The sequence below is a fragment of the Simochromis diagramma genome, unplaced genomic scaffold (genome assembly GCF_900408965.1).
Source record: "Simochromis diagramma unplaced genomic scaffold, fSimDia1.1 OVJJ01000387.1, whole genome shotgun sequence".
NCBI classification, from domain to species: domain Eukaryota; kingdom Metazoa; phylum Chordata; class Actinopteri; order Cichliformes; family Cichlidae; genus Simochromis; species Simochromis diagramma.
In genome coordinates, this window is record NW_024387152.1 from 1,803,306 (window position 1) to 1,818,604 (window position 15,299).

The 15,299-nt window shown below is 40.6% G+C and overlaps 3 protein-coding genes across 8 annotated transcripts; 2 read left to right on the forward strand and 1 right to left on the reverse strand.

The window, feature by feature from the left end:
• The first annotated feature begins 854 nt into the window (after positions 1-854).
• On the forward strand, positions 855-7,062 carry nfe2 (nuclear factor, erythroid 2). Of its 3 annotated transcripts, XM_040047362.1 has the most exons (5): positions 855-1,473; positions 2,031-2,096; positions 3,652-3,730; positions 3,853-3,990; positions 5,432-7,062. In XM_040047362.1, the coding sequence occupies exons 3-5, from the start codon at positions 3,683-3,685 to the stop codon at positions 6,710-6,712; spliced, it is 1,467 nt and encodes a 488-aa protein (XP_039903296.1). In that variant the 5' UTR covers positions 855-1,473; positions 2,031-2,096; positions 3,652-3,682; the 3' UTR covers positions 6,713-7,062. The 3 variants fall into 3 exon arrangements, with proteins under 3 accessions (XP_039903296.1, XP_039903297.1, XP_039903298.1); XM_040047363.1 differs by lacking the exons at positions 855-1,473; positions 2,031-2,096 and adding an exon at positions 2,316-3,562; XM_040047364.1 differs by lacking the exons at positions 855-1,473; positions 2,031-2,096 and having other exon boundaries at positions 2,317-3,730; positions 3,857-3,990.
• Positions 6,872-10,534, reverse strand: hnrnpa1b (heterogeneous nuclear ribonucleoprotein A1b). 4 transcript variants are annotated; one of them, XM_040047366.1, is made up of 12 exons: positions 10,407-10,534; positions 9,757-9,873; positions 9,495-9,641; positions 9,200-9,410; positions 8,955-9,107; positions 8,817-8,870; positions 8,615-8,731; positions 8,400-8,531; positions 8,254-8,321; positions 7,365-8,089; positions 7,067-7,134; positions 6,872-6,974 (listed from the first exon to the last, which is right to left on the reverse strand). In XM_040047366.1, the coding sequence occupies exons 1-9, from the start codon at positions 10,419-10,421 to the stop codon at positions 8,266-8,268; spliced, it is 1,002 nt and encodes a 333-aa protein (XP_039903300.1). In that variant the 5' UTR covers positions 10,422-10,534; the 3' UTR covers positions 6,872-6,974; positions 7,067-7,134; positions 7,365-8,089; positions 8,254-8,265. The 4 variants fall into 4 exon arrangements, with proteins under 4 accessions (XP_039903300.1, XP_039903302.1, XP_039903301.1 ...); XM_040047368.1 differs by lacking the exon at positions 7,365-8,089 and having other exon boundaries at positions 7,067-7,130; XM_040047367.1 differs by lacking the exon at positions 7,365-8,089.
• Positions 10,535-11,061: 527 nt separating this feature from the next.
• On the forward strand, positions 11,062-14,647 carry cbx5 (chromobox homolog 5 (HP1 alpha homolog, Drosophila)). Its single transcript, XM_040047370.1, has 5 exons — positions 11,062-11,242; positions 11,781-11,957; positions 12,310-12,535; positions 12,749-12,849; positions 13,421-14,647. The coding sequence occupies exons 2-5, from the start codon at positions 11,827-11,829 to the stop codon at positions 13,560-13,562; spliced, it is 600 nt and encodes a 199-aa protein (XP_039903304.1). The 5' UTR covers positions 11,062-11,242; positions 11,781-11,826; the 3' UTR covers positions 13,563-14,647.
• Positions 14,648-15,299: the final 652 nt, after the last annotated feature.

The following is a 15,299-nucleotide window of genomic DNA, read 5'->3' on the forward strand; positions in this document are numbered from 1 at the left end:
CAGTTCCCAGCCAGCACCTCTAGCCTGTTTTTTAAGCACAGTTGTTTGGAGAACTGAGCTACACAATAAGTAAACTCTGACAGCCATGAAAGGTTCAGGCAAGCTGGAAAGCAGAGATGTCAAAGACTAATTGAAGCAAACAAACACAAACAGGGAATGTGGGCGTTGACCTGGGAACTGTGTCCAGATTCAAAACCACTGTGGTTGCAGTAATAACAGGGTGCTCTTTGGCATGCTGTGGCAGTGGTTGAGTCAGGGGCTGGGTGCTAGGAACTTGGGTTGGGAAGTCCCTTCTTTGATTCCTGGTAGACATTCACCTTTCTTGACTTAGTCAGCCACCTAGTTTTTCCATCTTAGAACAATGAGAAAACACTGTGATTTATGTCTCAGTGGGATGTGATATTATATTGGGCCATACAAAACCATCCACGTTCCCAAAGCTTGTGAATGTACAGCTGAATAAAATTTGTAACTGTAGCCCATCAGTGTATATTTAATGTTACATTAATTAACTCAAACGTAGTTATCATCACATTTACAACTTTTCTCTGGATGTTTGTGCAGATGTGTAAAATTTTCATTTTCATTTAAAATGTTTAGTACGATGATAGATAGACGTGCGTCTGTGTGTGTGTGTGTGTGTGTGTGTGTGTGTGTGTGTGTGTGTGTGTGTGTGTGTGTGCATGCGTGTCTGTGTGTGTTTTCCTGCTTTCTGTTTAACAGGTTAATTCAGCGACTACAGTTCGAGGAAAGAAATGACTGTGACATCGGTTTTCAGATTCACATTTCTGAGAAATTCTGCGAGCAGTTCTCCAAGCATGTGTTTACTTCTGCTTGCTTTAACAAATACTTGAATCCTATACAAAGTATTAACATATGCGTCTGACACAGAAGCTGAAATAACAGCTTCAAGTGATTTGGTGCCATCGATGAACGAATGAATCTAACCATTGTGTTGTACACAATGTACGCGGCAAGGGGTCTGCAACAGAGGAAGAAAGATGCCAAATATTTAATATGGCCCAGATTGGTTCCAAAATCATCATTATCACTGTGAGGCTGCCAGTGCTGTACCCACACTACAACACAATAAATATGAATTACTCTACAACACGATAAATATGCATCTCTATCATCGGGAATTGTGTGAAAAGTTTTGCACAATGGGGCAGTTTCTCTATAACACACAGCCTTTGTGAATTCACTGTTCACAGCGCTGCAGATCAGGGCAATGAGGGGATTTTTTGTTAAGGATTGTAATGGTCACTTGCTATGTAAGACACGCTCCCCTCCATTCTCCCCCGGCTCCTCTCTCTCCCTTGGCGGTTGCTCTGCCAGATAGAGGAACAATGTAGTCTTTCTTACCTGTTGGAGGGTGTGCATTCCATCTCTGCTAAACTAAGTCTCAATCCTGCCTTCAAGCCCACCCCTGCTTTAACAGGGCCCTCACTGCAATGCCGGCTCTGACTCCAGGTGCTCCACATCACACTCCTCATACCTTTCCTTTGGGAGGATTTGAAAGGACATTGTTCTTGTACGGTTTGGCCGGGACAGAGATAATCATACGGCTAGTTTTTCTCTCACATTTAGTTGTTTAATCGGATCCTTTTATGTGTATTGTCATTACACAATTAGAATCAGAATTGCTTACATTGTTTAGATATATATTTGTAAACATCTACCTACTTCACTGTGGACTGACAGAATGATTGCCGTGTTATGTGCCAGACTGTTGGTTTGTGGTTTGTCATGTGGGCAAAAGGGAAATTTGGAGGTTGGGGTGCAAGTGTGCTATTAAGGATACAAGAGTGCAAAAAATTGTGGTGTGGGTGCTTTACAGGAAGATTGCGTTTGTCTGCACTGAGCCATCCCATTTATGCCGGTGGCTGTATGTGTAGCTGAACAGAAAGAGAGACTCACAGTTGAATAAGAGATAGAGCAGGAGGCCTCATGTGTTTTACTTGTGATCTGTTAAAAGTGAGTAACACCGCGACAGCAGCACTCAGTACTTTTCTTGCCTGTAATTCCAGGATTGTTCTTCACATCTGATTTTTTTAAACTCATCACCAGCTGAAGACGCAGAGAATGTTGCTCAGGTAAGTTCATTCATATCTTCCTTTTGCTGATTTTTTAGACTTTGCTTTTTTAAAGCTTTTTCAAAGCGATGTTTGGAGGCTGTAATTTTCCTACTTATATTTTTTGCGATTTATAAAAAGCCTAACATAAAAAATGCTATGAGAGTTTTGAATTTATGGTGAAACTAACATTCATTGAAGCAATAAAGAATACATTTACAGTAAAATAAAGGTGTTTTTTTTTTTATTAGATTTTATGTTTTTGACATTTTAGATAATATTTTTGCTTTTCATTTAGTTCTTAATCTTGAATTTAAACTCCTTCTGTACATGAAGGAGCCTTAAGCAACTCACCACCAACAGAGGACTGGATAAAGCAGAATACGATACTTATAATTCCATGTTGCAGGACATTTACGCAATTGCAAACAGACTTACTCAGACTCTCCAAACATTTTTTTTTTTTTTGCATGTTAAATGCATGTGGTTTGATTTTGAAGGTCAGAAACATTATATTAGATGTTTCATTCAAATAAAAAATGGAAAATGAAGAAAAGTCCAGCAGATGAAGAAAGAAAACTATGAGATTATATCACATTTGGACTATCTAAGTAAAATTATTTAATGCAGGGAATTGCAGATCCCTCGAAGGCTATATCTAAAAGAAATAAACTGTGATCTGCGGTACCTCAGACACAGCCTAACTTTTTTCATTTTAAATTATTTAATTTTAATTAGTAGTATAATTTCCTGACCACTTTCTATAAGGATGTGAGGATGACAAATGGATCTCGTGTCATTCTTTAATTGATGAAAAAACTGCTGCTTGCTCAAAAATACTTATTTTTATTCATAAAAATGACCTTTCAACCGCATGGATGAAATAAGATGATGATCATAATTTTCGCCCACAAAAAAAGCCTTAAGTCATCAACCACAATGTCAAGGAATATTCCCACTATAATTTCAGTATTTGTGTTTTTAACAGGGTCAGCACAGATAAAGATTGTTATATAAAAAGTCTCAGTCAACAGATAGAGACTATAGTGGTCTGACAGAAGTGATGTCCCATTCAGAACCCTAACTGGCTTTTGAATGACTGAGCAAACAGCTATGAAACATAAAAAATGACCACAATGCTGTCTATCCTAATTAAAAGAGTTGAGAGAACCATTACTGGAAGCATGTTAGCCCTGCACCAACATTTCCAAAGCTGCCACCAGGCCCCCGTTACTCTTATAGAGCACGCTGTTTTCCCGCAGATTGTCTTATCAGCAGTAGGCATAGCTGCACCCTGAGACAGCTGATGGGAGGAGTCATCTCAACTGAACTGAACCTTTTATGTAGCCCAACAGAACCTTTACAACACCCCAACAGTCGTCTGTTTAGCATATAAACAGATGATAATGTGCTAAAGACTAATCAGGAATTTGTGTTTGAAGGAGTGGTGTGACTAAACGGTTCGCCTATACACACGAGTCAATGGAGTAAATGCGTTGTTGGTGATTTTTTCTGAATTTCCTTCTTTTTCAGTGTAATATTTTTTTCATGACATGCTCTTGTCTTTGTCTGCCAGGTTGAATTTTTGCAACACAAGCGTCTCCTGAATGTGTTCCACAGCCAACTATGTTCTCCCTCTGAGGAGAACCTGTGAGGTAGGTCTGCCTACAAGGCATGAAAACACAAACCTCAACATGTAAAATAGATACATCCATATAAATATTTTATTTTTTTTTAAATCCACATAACAAATCAGAAATTCTTCTTATTCTAAAAGGTAGCAGCCACATCAAGCAAGTTGTGTGGGGGAGTGCCCATGCCAACTAATTTCCCTGGAGTGAGATCTCATGGAGCTCCTCAAGACACAGAGATGGATGTGGCTTGGCAGGAGCTGATGGCCATCACAGAGCTGCAGGTAACTATAGCACCAAATACACTGGGAGCACTGCAAAAAACAATGCTAAATTTTACTTTACCCATTGCGGATGTAGATTTCATCATCACAACTCTTTATGTGACATTATCATGGAGTTTCGGGTTTAATTTTAATAAATCAGTCACTGAATAAATAAATAAATGAGAACAAAATGAGAACATGATATAACAGAAACTCTCACATTATTTTGCTTTGATTATCTTCTCTTATTAATTGGTTGTTTAAAGTGAAAAGAACCCGATGAGATATCTGAACTCAAGAAAAGACCAAAATAGCTGAAGGTTAAAGGTTCACTTATTTGTTAAGCTGCAGCTGATACAAGCTCAAGCTGTAACCTTTAACAGTATGGGCTATTAAGTGTCTACAAGCAGATAGCTACAAAGATGTCAGAGGAAGTCAAGCCCACAGCTGTGTTTAGGGATTTACAGTAGCTGTGAAAGGTAGAGCAATAAAAAAGAAAGTGAAAACTTTCTGCTAGAACGCCTCTTCTATTGAGTACAAAATTCCCGTATGACTCTGAAGAGGGTGCAAGCTTAGCTGTTGCAGGAGTGGTGGTGCAGCATTACACTATACAGTGTTTGAAAAAGGGCCTTTGCAGAGTCATCAGGAAGGAAGCATTACCTGCAACCTCATCACAATGTCTCAACTCAGTGTCTATAATGTACAGAGCAACATCTGGAAAAGCCAGAGTTGTTCTTAAAACAAGTGCTGTGGAAAGATGAATTCAAATTGAGCTCTTTGGCCACAGTCGCCAAAGGTATATTTGGAGAAAGTGCTGCTTCAATGAAAAAAATCCTCTGCCTGCTGTTTAGCTCCGAGGAAGGAAAATATATTTTGTTGAGGCTGTGTTGTAGTCAGTGGCATAGCAAGCAATATAAGGATCCCACTGCAACTCAGTGGGTTAAGAAAATAAATAATAACCCTCTCACTACAGGAACAAGTGTGCGTCTTTTCTCATTGTAACACACGGGCGTTATTCTGTGTCTAGTTGAAAGTAGGAGTAATGTGATTCATAGATGACAGAATATCTTTGTTTGAACAAATTTCATGTGACACTTGTTGAAAAACTAATATACATCCAGGTGAGATGGGCAACAATGGTCTATTTGAGTGATGGCAGGATAGGAGGATTGTGAAAGGGGGCATGCTGTGTATTGCTAGTGGCCGCCTGTACTGCACAATAGCCGTTCTGTTTCCAGGTGGAACCTGATCACATCTTTAAGAGCCCTTCATATTCTATGGGTGGTAGGTTGAAGTGGGGGCAAACTTTCTTGTATAGCAAACCAGATAAACTTTAAAAAAACAGACAATGATTGTCTCATGGGGTCTTATTTAAATTTAATTGGTTTTAGTCATTTCACTGTTGTGAGTGTGACATATCTTTGAACCTGTCAGTCATGAGTGGGTGTTTCTCTTACAGGAGTTCGAAGTCCCTACTGAAAACTCCTATGAGACAACACAGTACCAAACCATGGAGCCCATGGCTTCTGTGGGAGAGTATGGGATGGCTCAGCCCCACTCGGAGCCCCCTGCTGCTTGTGAGCTGAGAACCACTGAGGCTTACAATGGATTTTATTCCGAAGAGGTGCCTACCTGTCATCGTCTAGGCACCTCCACAGAAACAATGTATGGAAACTCTGAACCTCAGCTCAATCAGAGAATACTCCCGATCTCCTCTCACCCACAGCAATCTTTTGTGCCCCTTAGGGAGCAAACAAATATGTCAGGTGTCAATCAAGGGCACAGAAGAACCAATGCGTGTCTCACTCAGGGACTACGTGGGCACATGCAGTGGACTGTACATGGACAAAATGCACACACTCGCTCCGGTGATGACCTGGAGTCCGACTCTGGTCTGTCACTGGGTTCCAGTCCACCTTTGGCCTCTCCAGATAATCCTGTTGGTGGCGCACCAGGTTACCAAAGCGTAGACATAGGAATGGCATATAGTGATGGCGAACCAGACAGCATGACTGAGCACACAAGAAGATCCCACCTCCATTACTCAACGGATTATCAGAATCATACTCACTCATATTTACACTCAAGTGCACATCCATCTTATTTTTCAGCCCAACCCATTTTATCTCAGCCACAGCCGAGTACTCCAACTCCTCGATCAATGAAACACCAGGGTTCAGCTGCAGCCTTGAGTGACCTATACAATGATTCTGCAATGTCCAGCAGAGGAAGCTCACACCTTAACATGTACATAAAACCCCAAGGAAGCATCTCTACCCCTCCCCTGAGCAGAGATGAGCGGCGGGCCTTAGCTTTGAAGATCCCCTTCCCCATGGATAAGATTATCAATCTACCTGTCGATGACTTCAATGAGCTCCTGACACAGTATACTCTGACAGATGCTCAACTAGCACTGGTCAGGGACATTAGACGAAGGGGGAAGAACAAGGTCGCAGCTCAGAACTGCAGGAAGAGGAAGCTTGAAAGCATAATTCACCTTGAAAGAGAACTGAATCAGCTCCAGGCCCAAAGGGAACACCTGGCACAAGAAAGGCTCGAGTTCCAGCGCAGCTTGGCATTCGTTAAATGTCGTCTTACAGATCTTTACACCCAAGTATTTTCTCATTTACGAGATGAAGATGGACAACCATACTCGATAGATGAATATTCTTTACAGCAGACACCGGATGGTAAAATTTATCTGGTACCTCACACAATGCAGAAGAGAGAGCCATGCTGAAGAATTGGGTAGTTTCCTTACTCTGGAGAACATTCAACCCAAGTGTACCGACTTTGACCGAGTCATACAGGAAGTTGTCATAAGAATGAGGTTAAGCTTCACATAAATGTATTAATGGACACTGTTCATGTTCTTTTAATGAATGAATGAAACCAGAGATTTGTTTTTATACAAACACTTTATTAAAAAAGGTTAAAAAAATAAAATCTGCACAGCAGCCTTCTTAAAATATTTTGAGCACCAGCATGAATTTTCAGCCAACCTGTGGGGAGAAGAGAACCACATTAATTCAAATGTATTATTAAAAAAATAAATAAAAAAATAGATGCGTCTAGAAGTAGTAATGGTTAGTACCTGGCAAAAACCATTGTCACAGAAATGAGGCCAGGTTTTGGGGGTCCATGTCTCGTTACCCTACCTACCTACAAAATAGAAATACTATAAGTAAAACAATACCCCAAAAATACAAAATATTTGCTCATTTCATAGCATGCAATATGTTTGGGCCTCAATGCACAATTGGAGGCCAAATTAAGTCAAATAGTAGAATGGTCATAAAACTTGATTAAATATTACTGGGCTACATATCTCACTACCAGCTACATGACAAAATGCAAGATATACCATCAGTAGTTGAGAAGTCTGGTCTTACCTACAAACAGCACTTAAGCCTTTTGGTAGCTGCTGCCTGCTAGACTCAGGCCTCTGTTCTCACTCTCCCCTGCTTCAATGATCCTGGCGATGGTTTTGCTACTTCTCTCCCTCAGCTTGCTTCCATGGCTAGCCTCATAGACTTTGCATGTAAGCTAGCATTCTCCAGATGATCTTTGCAGAAATCAGGGCAGAGCTTGTACCAAAGTGATGGGCTCTTTCTGATGATGGCATTTGCGCACCATTTCTTTGCCCGCCCTTTAACCAGTATTGCATATGCACTGACCTGAGCCAGCATGTAGGAGACACTGATATTGACTTTCCCCGGCCACCTTGTGATGTATATGGCTGAACCCATTTTCACCTAATAGTAAACCCTCCCTTTCCCAAAACCACTGAAAAGGCTAACGAGACTGTTAAAAAAACTGAAAGGTGTTTATTTCAGCTTGATTTGATGCAGTTACAAATAAAAACCAGACTTAAAGATCTACACAAAACCTCATTGGAATGCTTGCTTTCCATTAACACAATTGACGAAAAAAGAAAAACATAAGACAAAATGTTTAAATGAAGGCCCTCCATGATTTATCTACTGTACATCTCTTCTTGCAGCAGCTGTAACCTGCCACAACTCATAGGCTGAGCAGATTTAGGAGGTAAACCTGCAGTTGCCCTGTCACTTCGCTTGCTCTCCTCTCCTTGCTCTCCTCTCCTAAGTACTCAGTCCTGTTGAACAATACGGAACAACATTGTTAACTGTGCACTGACTTTGTGACCTGACATCCAGAGTGAATTTGTTTAAAGGTTATCTGCACTCAATGATTCCCTGCTCACCACAAGCTGTTGTTTTACATTAAAAAGACTCTTAAGGCATGCTCTCAAGCTCTTACCACTTTGTCATTTTAAAATCGTCCTGGACGTCCACCATAGCCGCTGTTGTTTGAGCCTCCGTATCCACCTGGAAGCAAAAAACAAAGTCAAAACAAGAGGTCGGCATACATAAAAGCATCTACTTGTGAAGTCTGGGAACTCATACCAAAGTTCCTGCCGCCGCCGCCGCCACCACCAAAGTTGCCCTTCATGGGGCCAAAGTTAGAGGCTTGGGGGTCGTAGTGGCCCATGTTGTTGTAGTTATTGCCGCCACCACCGCCTCCACCACCACAATTGCCTGTGATTACAGAGTTTGTAGGATTGGTCAACCTCAAGCAAGTTACAATTCTAGTAAAAGGCAGTGTAATGGCATTATCTTACCATAACCATTGCTGTCATAACCGTTTCCTCCATATCCACCACCCTGGTTGTAGCCCTGATTGTAACCACGGTTACCTCCATTATAGCCACCAGGACCACCAGGTCCGCCTCCATAGCCTAAAAATATAAGACAGTCTTAAAATATACTGTGGAATTTAAGAAAAGCAAAGAAAATAGGAAGTCACGACAAAACCATGCTCACCACCATCACCCCCGTTGCAATTGTAAGGACCATCTCCATATCGCCCCCTGCCACCTAAATAAGATAATCATAAGGTTTGCCATCACACAGTATAACAATCACTCCACTATCAACAACTATCAATAAAATAAGCCGTACCTTGATTGAAGCCCCGGTCGTAATCGTAGGGCCTGCCACCAGTGTTGCGACCTCCTCTCATTCCCATACCCATTCCCGCACTCTGCATTTCCTGCTTTGTGAGGGCCTTCCTCACCTCACAGTTGTGAGAGTTGATAGTGTGGTATTTCTGGACTGTGGAAAGAATTTTTTGTAAACAAGCTAGCCAACAATCAAAAGTCTGACAAAACATGCAGCTGGGAAAAAAAGTCAACTTCTGCACTTACTGACAATCCGATCAACTGAATCGTGATCGTCAAACGTAACAAAGGCAAAGCCCCTCTTCTTCCCAGTGTTGCGGTCAGTCATGATATCAATGACCTCTATTTTGCCAAACTGCTGGAAATAATCCCTCAGGTGTGACTCCTCTGTGTCTTCTTTGATGCCTCCAACAAAGATCTTTTTCACAGTTATGTGGGCTCCTGGTCGGTTTGAGTCCTGGAATCGAAGACATTTGTTATTGTAACCACTATGCGCCTTTTGAATGCAAGAACAATTGCACCTCATCAAGTTGTTACACACCTCCCTGGAAACAGCTCGTTTCGGTTCTACCACTCTTCCATCGACCTTATGGGGACGGGCTGACATGGCAGCATCAACTTCCTGAACTGATGAATATGTTACAAAGCCAAAACCCCTGGATCTCTTGCTGTTGGGGTCCCTCATGACCTGAAAGAAAAATGCTTTTGGATTAGCTCATACATAGAGTAACCAACATGCTCTACATTCTTGCAAAATCATGACCACTGAAACATGACTACATCTTTAATGAAACCAGACTTACCACGCAGTCTGTAAGAGTCCCCCATTGCTCAAAATGAGCACGCAGGCTTTCGTCTGTCGTCTCGAAGCTCAAGCCTCCAATGAACAGCTTGCGGAGCTGCTCCGGCTCACGTGGGACCTATACAATAGACAAAGCAATGCAATAACATCTGATTAGCTTCTCCAATGTCGGCTTTAATGTAATACCACCATAACTTTAACGTGATAGTAGTATTAATTAATGCTGTTCACCGTCTACATACATCCTTCCCTGCTCCCCTTATTTAAATTCAGGGCGTGTGGAGGAGGGACACACCGCCGCCATTAACGTTAGCAAAGCCGCTGAAAGACCAGCGAATAGGGCAAATATTTTAAGTTCTTATTTGTCAGAGTAAGCCGTGATTTAAATGCGTGTTGCATTTAAGCGTGATTTTCCATCGTGTTGATGGAAATGTTGATTCAAAGGCCTAAATTTCCACTGCAGCTCACCCGCAGGAACAAAAGGCCACGAGGCCTGGCTGCTATAAAATGGCGGCGTTTCAATACAGCTACGACCCAAACCGGAGACTGTACTACGAATCAAAAGCATGCAGCAACTTCATATTTCCTACCTTCCCTAACATAAAACAATGCATGCAATAACAGAGCAGTAGTCCCGAGCCCAGTACTCACACTCTCTCTCGACATGTTGCAGATTTAGCCTTGAAGACGTGTTGTGTAACTTGCGAAGAGCCGAGATCTGCGTCAGACGAGCGTAGCCTGCTATTCAACAGTACAATAAATAGCAACGGTACCGCCCCTGTCGCACGGCAATTGGGCAACTATTCCCGCTGCAGTTTGTCGTCCGCAGTGATTCAATTTTGATTGGTCCATATAGAATCAATCATTACCAACATCCAATCACCTGGTGTGCAATGACGACAATGAAAAAATGGATTACGGTTGTTGTATGTGAAAAGGAAAATTTGAAGAAGGTATCGAGTCTGTCGTGTATAACGCCTTTAAGTCAGTAAGCATACAGTGGGCACACCTCGCTAAGTTATGTTCCTGGAAAACACAAGGAAGATGGTCAGTTTTTTTTAGATTAAACATCATACGAACCGTAAATGATTCCTTTTTTGATTTGTGGGCGGAAGCACAGCAGCCTTGTACAGCAATAGCCCTACCTCCCACATTAACATACACACCTTCTTATCAAAGAAAAATATTTTCTACACAGAGTGCACACGTATTAAGAGAAAAAAAATCCAAATTGTTACAGAATAAACTTAAAAACACGATAGAAGCACATTCAACCACTTTATATGAAGATCATCAGCTGACTGAGGGGCGGGTCAGTTATTGTGCGCTTTAACGCGCGCTTTTTTGCGCACAGCACCTTTGTGTGTATGTATGTGTGTGTGTGTGTGTTGTGCTAGCTGCTAAAGTAGCTGAAAGGTTGGCCTCGCCGCTCCTCCACAAAGACAGGGCTTGACGGGTACAGATCGACGGTTGGGACCTCCAGAAGAGTAAGACACTATTTTTGCAATATCGAGTTTCATGCCGCTGTAGATATGGGCGCATGGTTTGATAGCATAGTTGTTTAGCTCGATTTAGCGGTTGCTTGCAGGCTACCTGCTGTAGCAAGTTTTCATTTGCTTCGCTGCTAGCGCCATTCAGCTAGTAGCCGTCGTCCTTGCTATTTGTACGTTTTTGTAGTAACAGTGACCGACTTTTCACCGATTTAGCGAGTAGATTGCGATCTGGATATTTAGCTGCACTGTTTAGTTGGTCTTTTTAACGTTGCATGTTGCAATTAAACAAACGATGACGATATTAAGCCTCTCGTTGAAATATGATAACAATCTTGCTAGCTGTGGCTAATTAGCTAATGTTAAAGTGTTACCGATCTGTAATTTGTAGCTGCTTTGCGATTGGAGTGATGTGGCTGTGTAGCCATTATTCTTTTTAAAAATGGGTGCGTTTTTTTTAATTAACTAGAGCTAGTGGGAGAGCGATCAAAACTCAAATATCTTTAACGCGAGCTTTTCCGTTCTTTCTAAACAGGGAAGTGTCACCTGCAACCGCGTTGTGTTAAGCACCAAACTTTACCATGGGCAAAAAGTCTCGCGGAGAAGAGTCTTCATCCTCTGATGAGGAAGAATATGTTGTGGAAAAAGTGCTGGACAGGAGGGTGGTGAAAGGAAGGGTTGAGTTCTTCCTAAAGTGGAAGGGATACTCGGAGTAAGTAATTAAATAAATGTACTAACAACGGTCATAGCCTCCATAGTCAAAAATCTTTTGAATCTCTATTAAAATTAAATGTTGTAAACAGTTGGCCACATTTTGGAGTAGGTAGGTTATTGGAGATTGCTATTCTAACACTCGGGTCCAAGATGCACCCAGTGCACAACAGAGCAGCTCTCTTAGACACAGATGCTGTCATCTAAAGCACAGTAATGACCATGAAAGGAACATTAGATTATAGTGTTTTAAACATTGCAAGATATCAAAATTTTTAACATATCTTGCAGTTTCCAATCCAAACTGGTGCATTAAGGCTGCACTGATTTTTCTGCTCTGTGCTCTTTCTCAGCAAGCACAACACATGGGAACCAGAGAAAAATTTGGATTGCCCTGAGCTTATTTCAGAATTCATGAAGACCTACAAGAAAAGCAGTGGCGGGACCTCCACACCCAGCAGTGGGGCCAGCAAATCAAACACGGCCGCCTCTGGACGCTCCAAAGATTCCAGCAGCTCAAAGAAGAGGAGCTCGGATGATGACGAGGAAGGTGGAAGCAAGCCCAAGAAGAAAAAAGAGGTAAGAACTATTTTTGGCTGCAGAAGCAGGATGTCTAGAACTTGAAATGTGCTGCATTTGGCTTCCTTTTTCACTTGACATTAAGATAGCACAACACATTTATCTAAGGTGTGTGGAAACTGAGACTGTTTACATTTAAAGACAGCTGGTATAAATTCAAGAGTTTAATACAAAATCCAGATTTCTAAAGTAATTTTGTTCGGGGTCTTTCAGGATGACATTCTAGTCGCACGCGGCTTTGAGAGAGGACTTGAGCCGGAGAAGATCATTGGAGCAACAGACTCGTGTGGAGACCTCATGTTTCTTATGAAGTGGTAGGTTCTGAAAGTCTTGATTTAATTTTGCCTTTAGTTTTTGTGTGAAATCGATCAATAAATGCACCTAATGTTAGAAATCTTCTTACATGCACAACCATTCAGATGCAGGCAGTTCTTCTGCTGCATGCAGGCTGTACTGACATAATTCTTCTTACACTCTGATATTTCTATTTGTAAATTGCCTTTAGCAGCATTTATAGCTTAGCTGGCCTGTGGTAATGTAATTGCATATTATCTTGAGGGATAAGGCTAGTACATTGTTGTTCATCCTTGGTCAAGCCCTGTTTAAGGGTTAATGTCAGATAATAGTTTAATTTATCACAGAAAGCTGTACAGTTCAAATTTCTTTTTCTTTTAATTTCTTTTAAGTTATCATTTTAATAATCACTTGCAGCAGATGGAATTTAAATGCACTCCATGTAATTAATGTAATGTGTGAAATCTTATGCTACATTTTAACTAGTTGGACAAAATTTGCATGTTGCAAGTGTTTTGAAAATGGAGATATTATATCTTGGTTGTGCAAAGACACAAACCCAAGCGGTAATTTTAAACTTTCTCTTTCCAGGAAAGACTCTGATGAGGCTGATCTCGTGCTCGCAAAGGAGGCCAATCATAAGTGCCCACAGATTGTCATAGCCTTCTATGAGGAACGTCTCACCTGGCATGAAGACAGTGACAAGAAGGAGAAGGATGCAGTCAGTGCGTGAGTGTATCGCCTCAGGAGGAAACGGGACCTCTTCACTGCAGGGACAACCTTGAGTCAGACATTTTTCACATCCTAAACTCCCAACCTTCAATTTTTACCATGTCCAGCAATGACACACACAAATTTTGGACACTGTGTTATCTCCATCCAAGCCTCATTGGAGCACACGGGCCCAGACTACTAAAAAGGATCCATCATTCAGGAGGAGAAGCTGTAGTTGACATGGGTGATATGCTACTGGGGAGAGTTTATACTATTCTGTCTTTGTATTCTTTACTTTCTTCAAAAAAAAAAAAAAAAAAATTTTTTTTAACACATTGTTTTAGTGCTTACAGGATACGATTATGTTAGTGTTGAAAATCAGAGTTGGTAAAGGCTGTGTTAACCCAGAGTGTGTTCCATTGTGGGTTCACAACTTTTAATTTGCTATAAACGGTGTACCTCTTCTTTTTAAGAACCCAGCTGACACCACAAAGATGGAAACATTTTTTATTTTTTAAAGTCAGGAAGCAGCCGCGGCACTTTCCTGACTGCATAATCGCTTCCTTTTAAAAGGAAAAACTTCGATATCATAGGTTTCTCATTTGTCTTGCTGTAAAGCCTGCCAGGATGGATTTACTCAGTTTTTTCATAATGTAGTGGTGGGTTGTTTTTTGTCTTGTGTGTGGGGTTTTTTTTTTTTTTAATAACAAAGTTTTATTTTCAAGTTCAAATATACCAGTCTATACAAATATACATTACCACATCAACAGCTAACCCAAAGGACAGTAAAACCAATTATGCACATTTCTTTTTCCCTTTTAAATAAGCGTGTTTGTTTTTTGTTTTGGGTTTTTTTGTGTGTTCAAGTCTGACAATCTTCTATGTATCCAAGTGAAATGAAGCCAGGGTTCGTGCCTGTCATTAGGGTCTGCCACCTTGTGGCCAAAAGATGTAAACCTTGAATGTGTGACCAATCCCTATGACAACCCTGTGGTTTTAATAGTTGTTGTTAGTCATCTTTTGATTTTTATGTTAAATGGTTATTGACATTGCCATAATTTCAAACATTAAAGCAAGCTTTGAACTGAATTGGTCACATCCTGGGTTCTCTTGTGTTGACTCTATTTGTTCTTAGCTTAAGATTTCTTTTATTTTACTTACCTTTTTTTTTTTTTTTTTTTTTTCTTTCTTTTCTGGGACCTGAAAAGCACCTCCAAGCTTTTATACACTAGATGGATGTCAGCTTTGCAGTTTGATCTGTTGTGCTCCAGCGTGGACTCTTGGGACCAAATGTTTCGTGTCTACCGAATAAAATCTGTTTTATTTAATTTTAATTTTTTTTAATCAATGTTTTTAGCTTTAATTGGCATTGTGAATGAAGGCTGTGCACCTCTCCCCTTTTCATATGTACCATACACAAATTATGTCCCTTGATATTAACTTAGATGATCCTTCTGGTGTCGATTCCTTTAATGACAAGTATTCGGTTCCTGAATTTTTTTTTTTTTTTTTTTTTATTTTTTTTTTTTTTTGCCAGTGCAGAATTTTTAAAATGTAGACTATTTCTTGTGTGAATGAAATGTTGTGAGTATGTGTACAGTAGCACCCTTTAATAAACATTTTCAGTGTTAAAGTTGCTGTCGGTTTTATTTTAGACTGAATATTCCATTCACAAAGCATTTAAGTCAGAAAATAATACTAGAAATTTCTTGAACATAATTCGTAAGAACTGTTATGGAGGTAAACTGAAACTTAA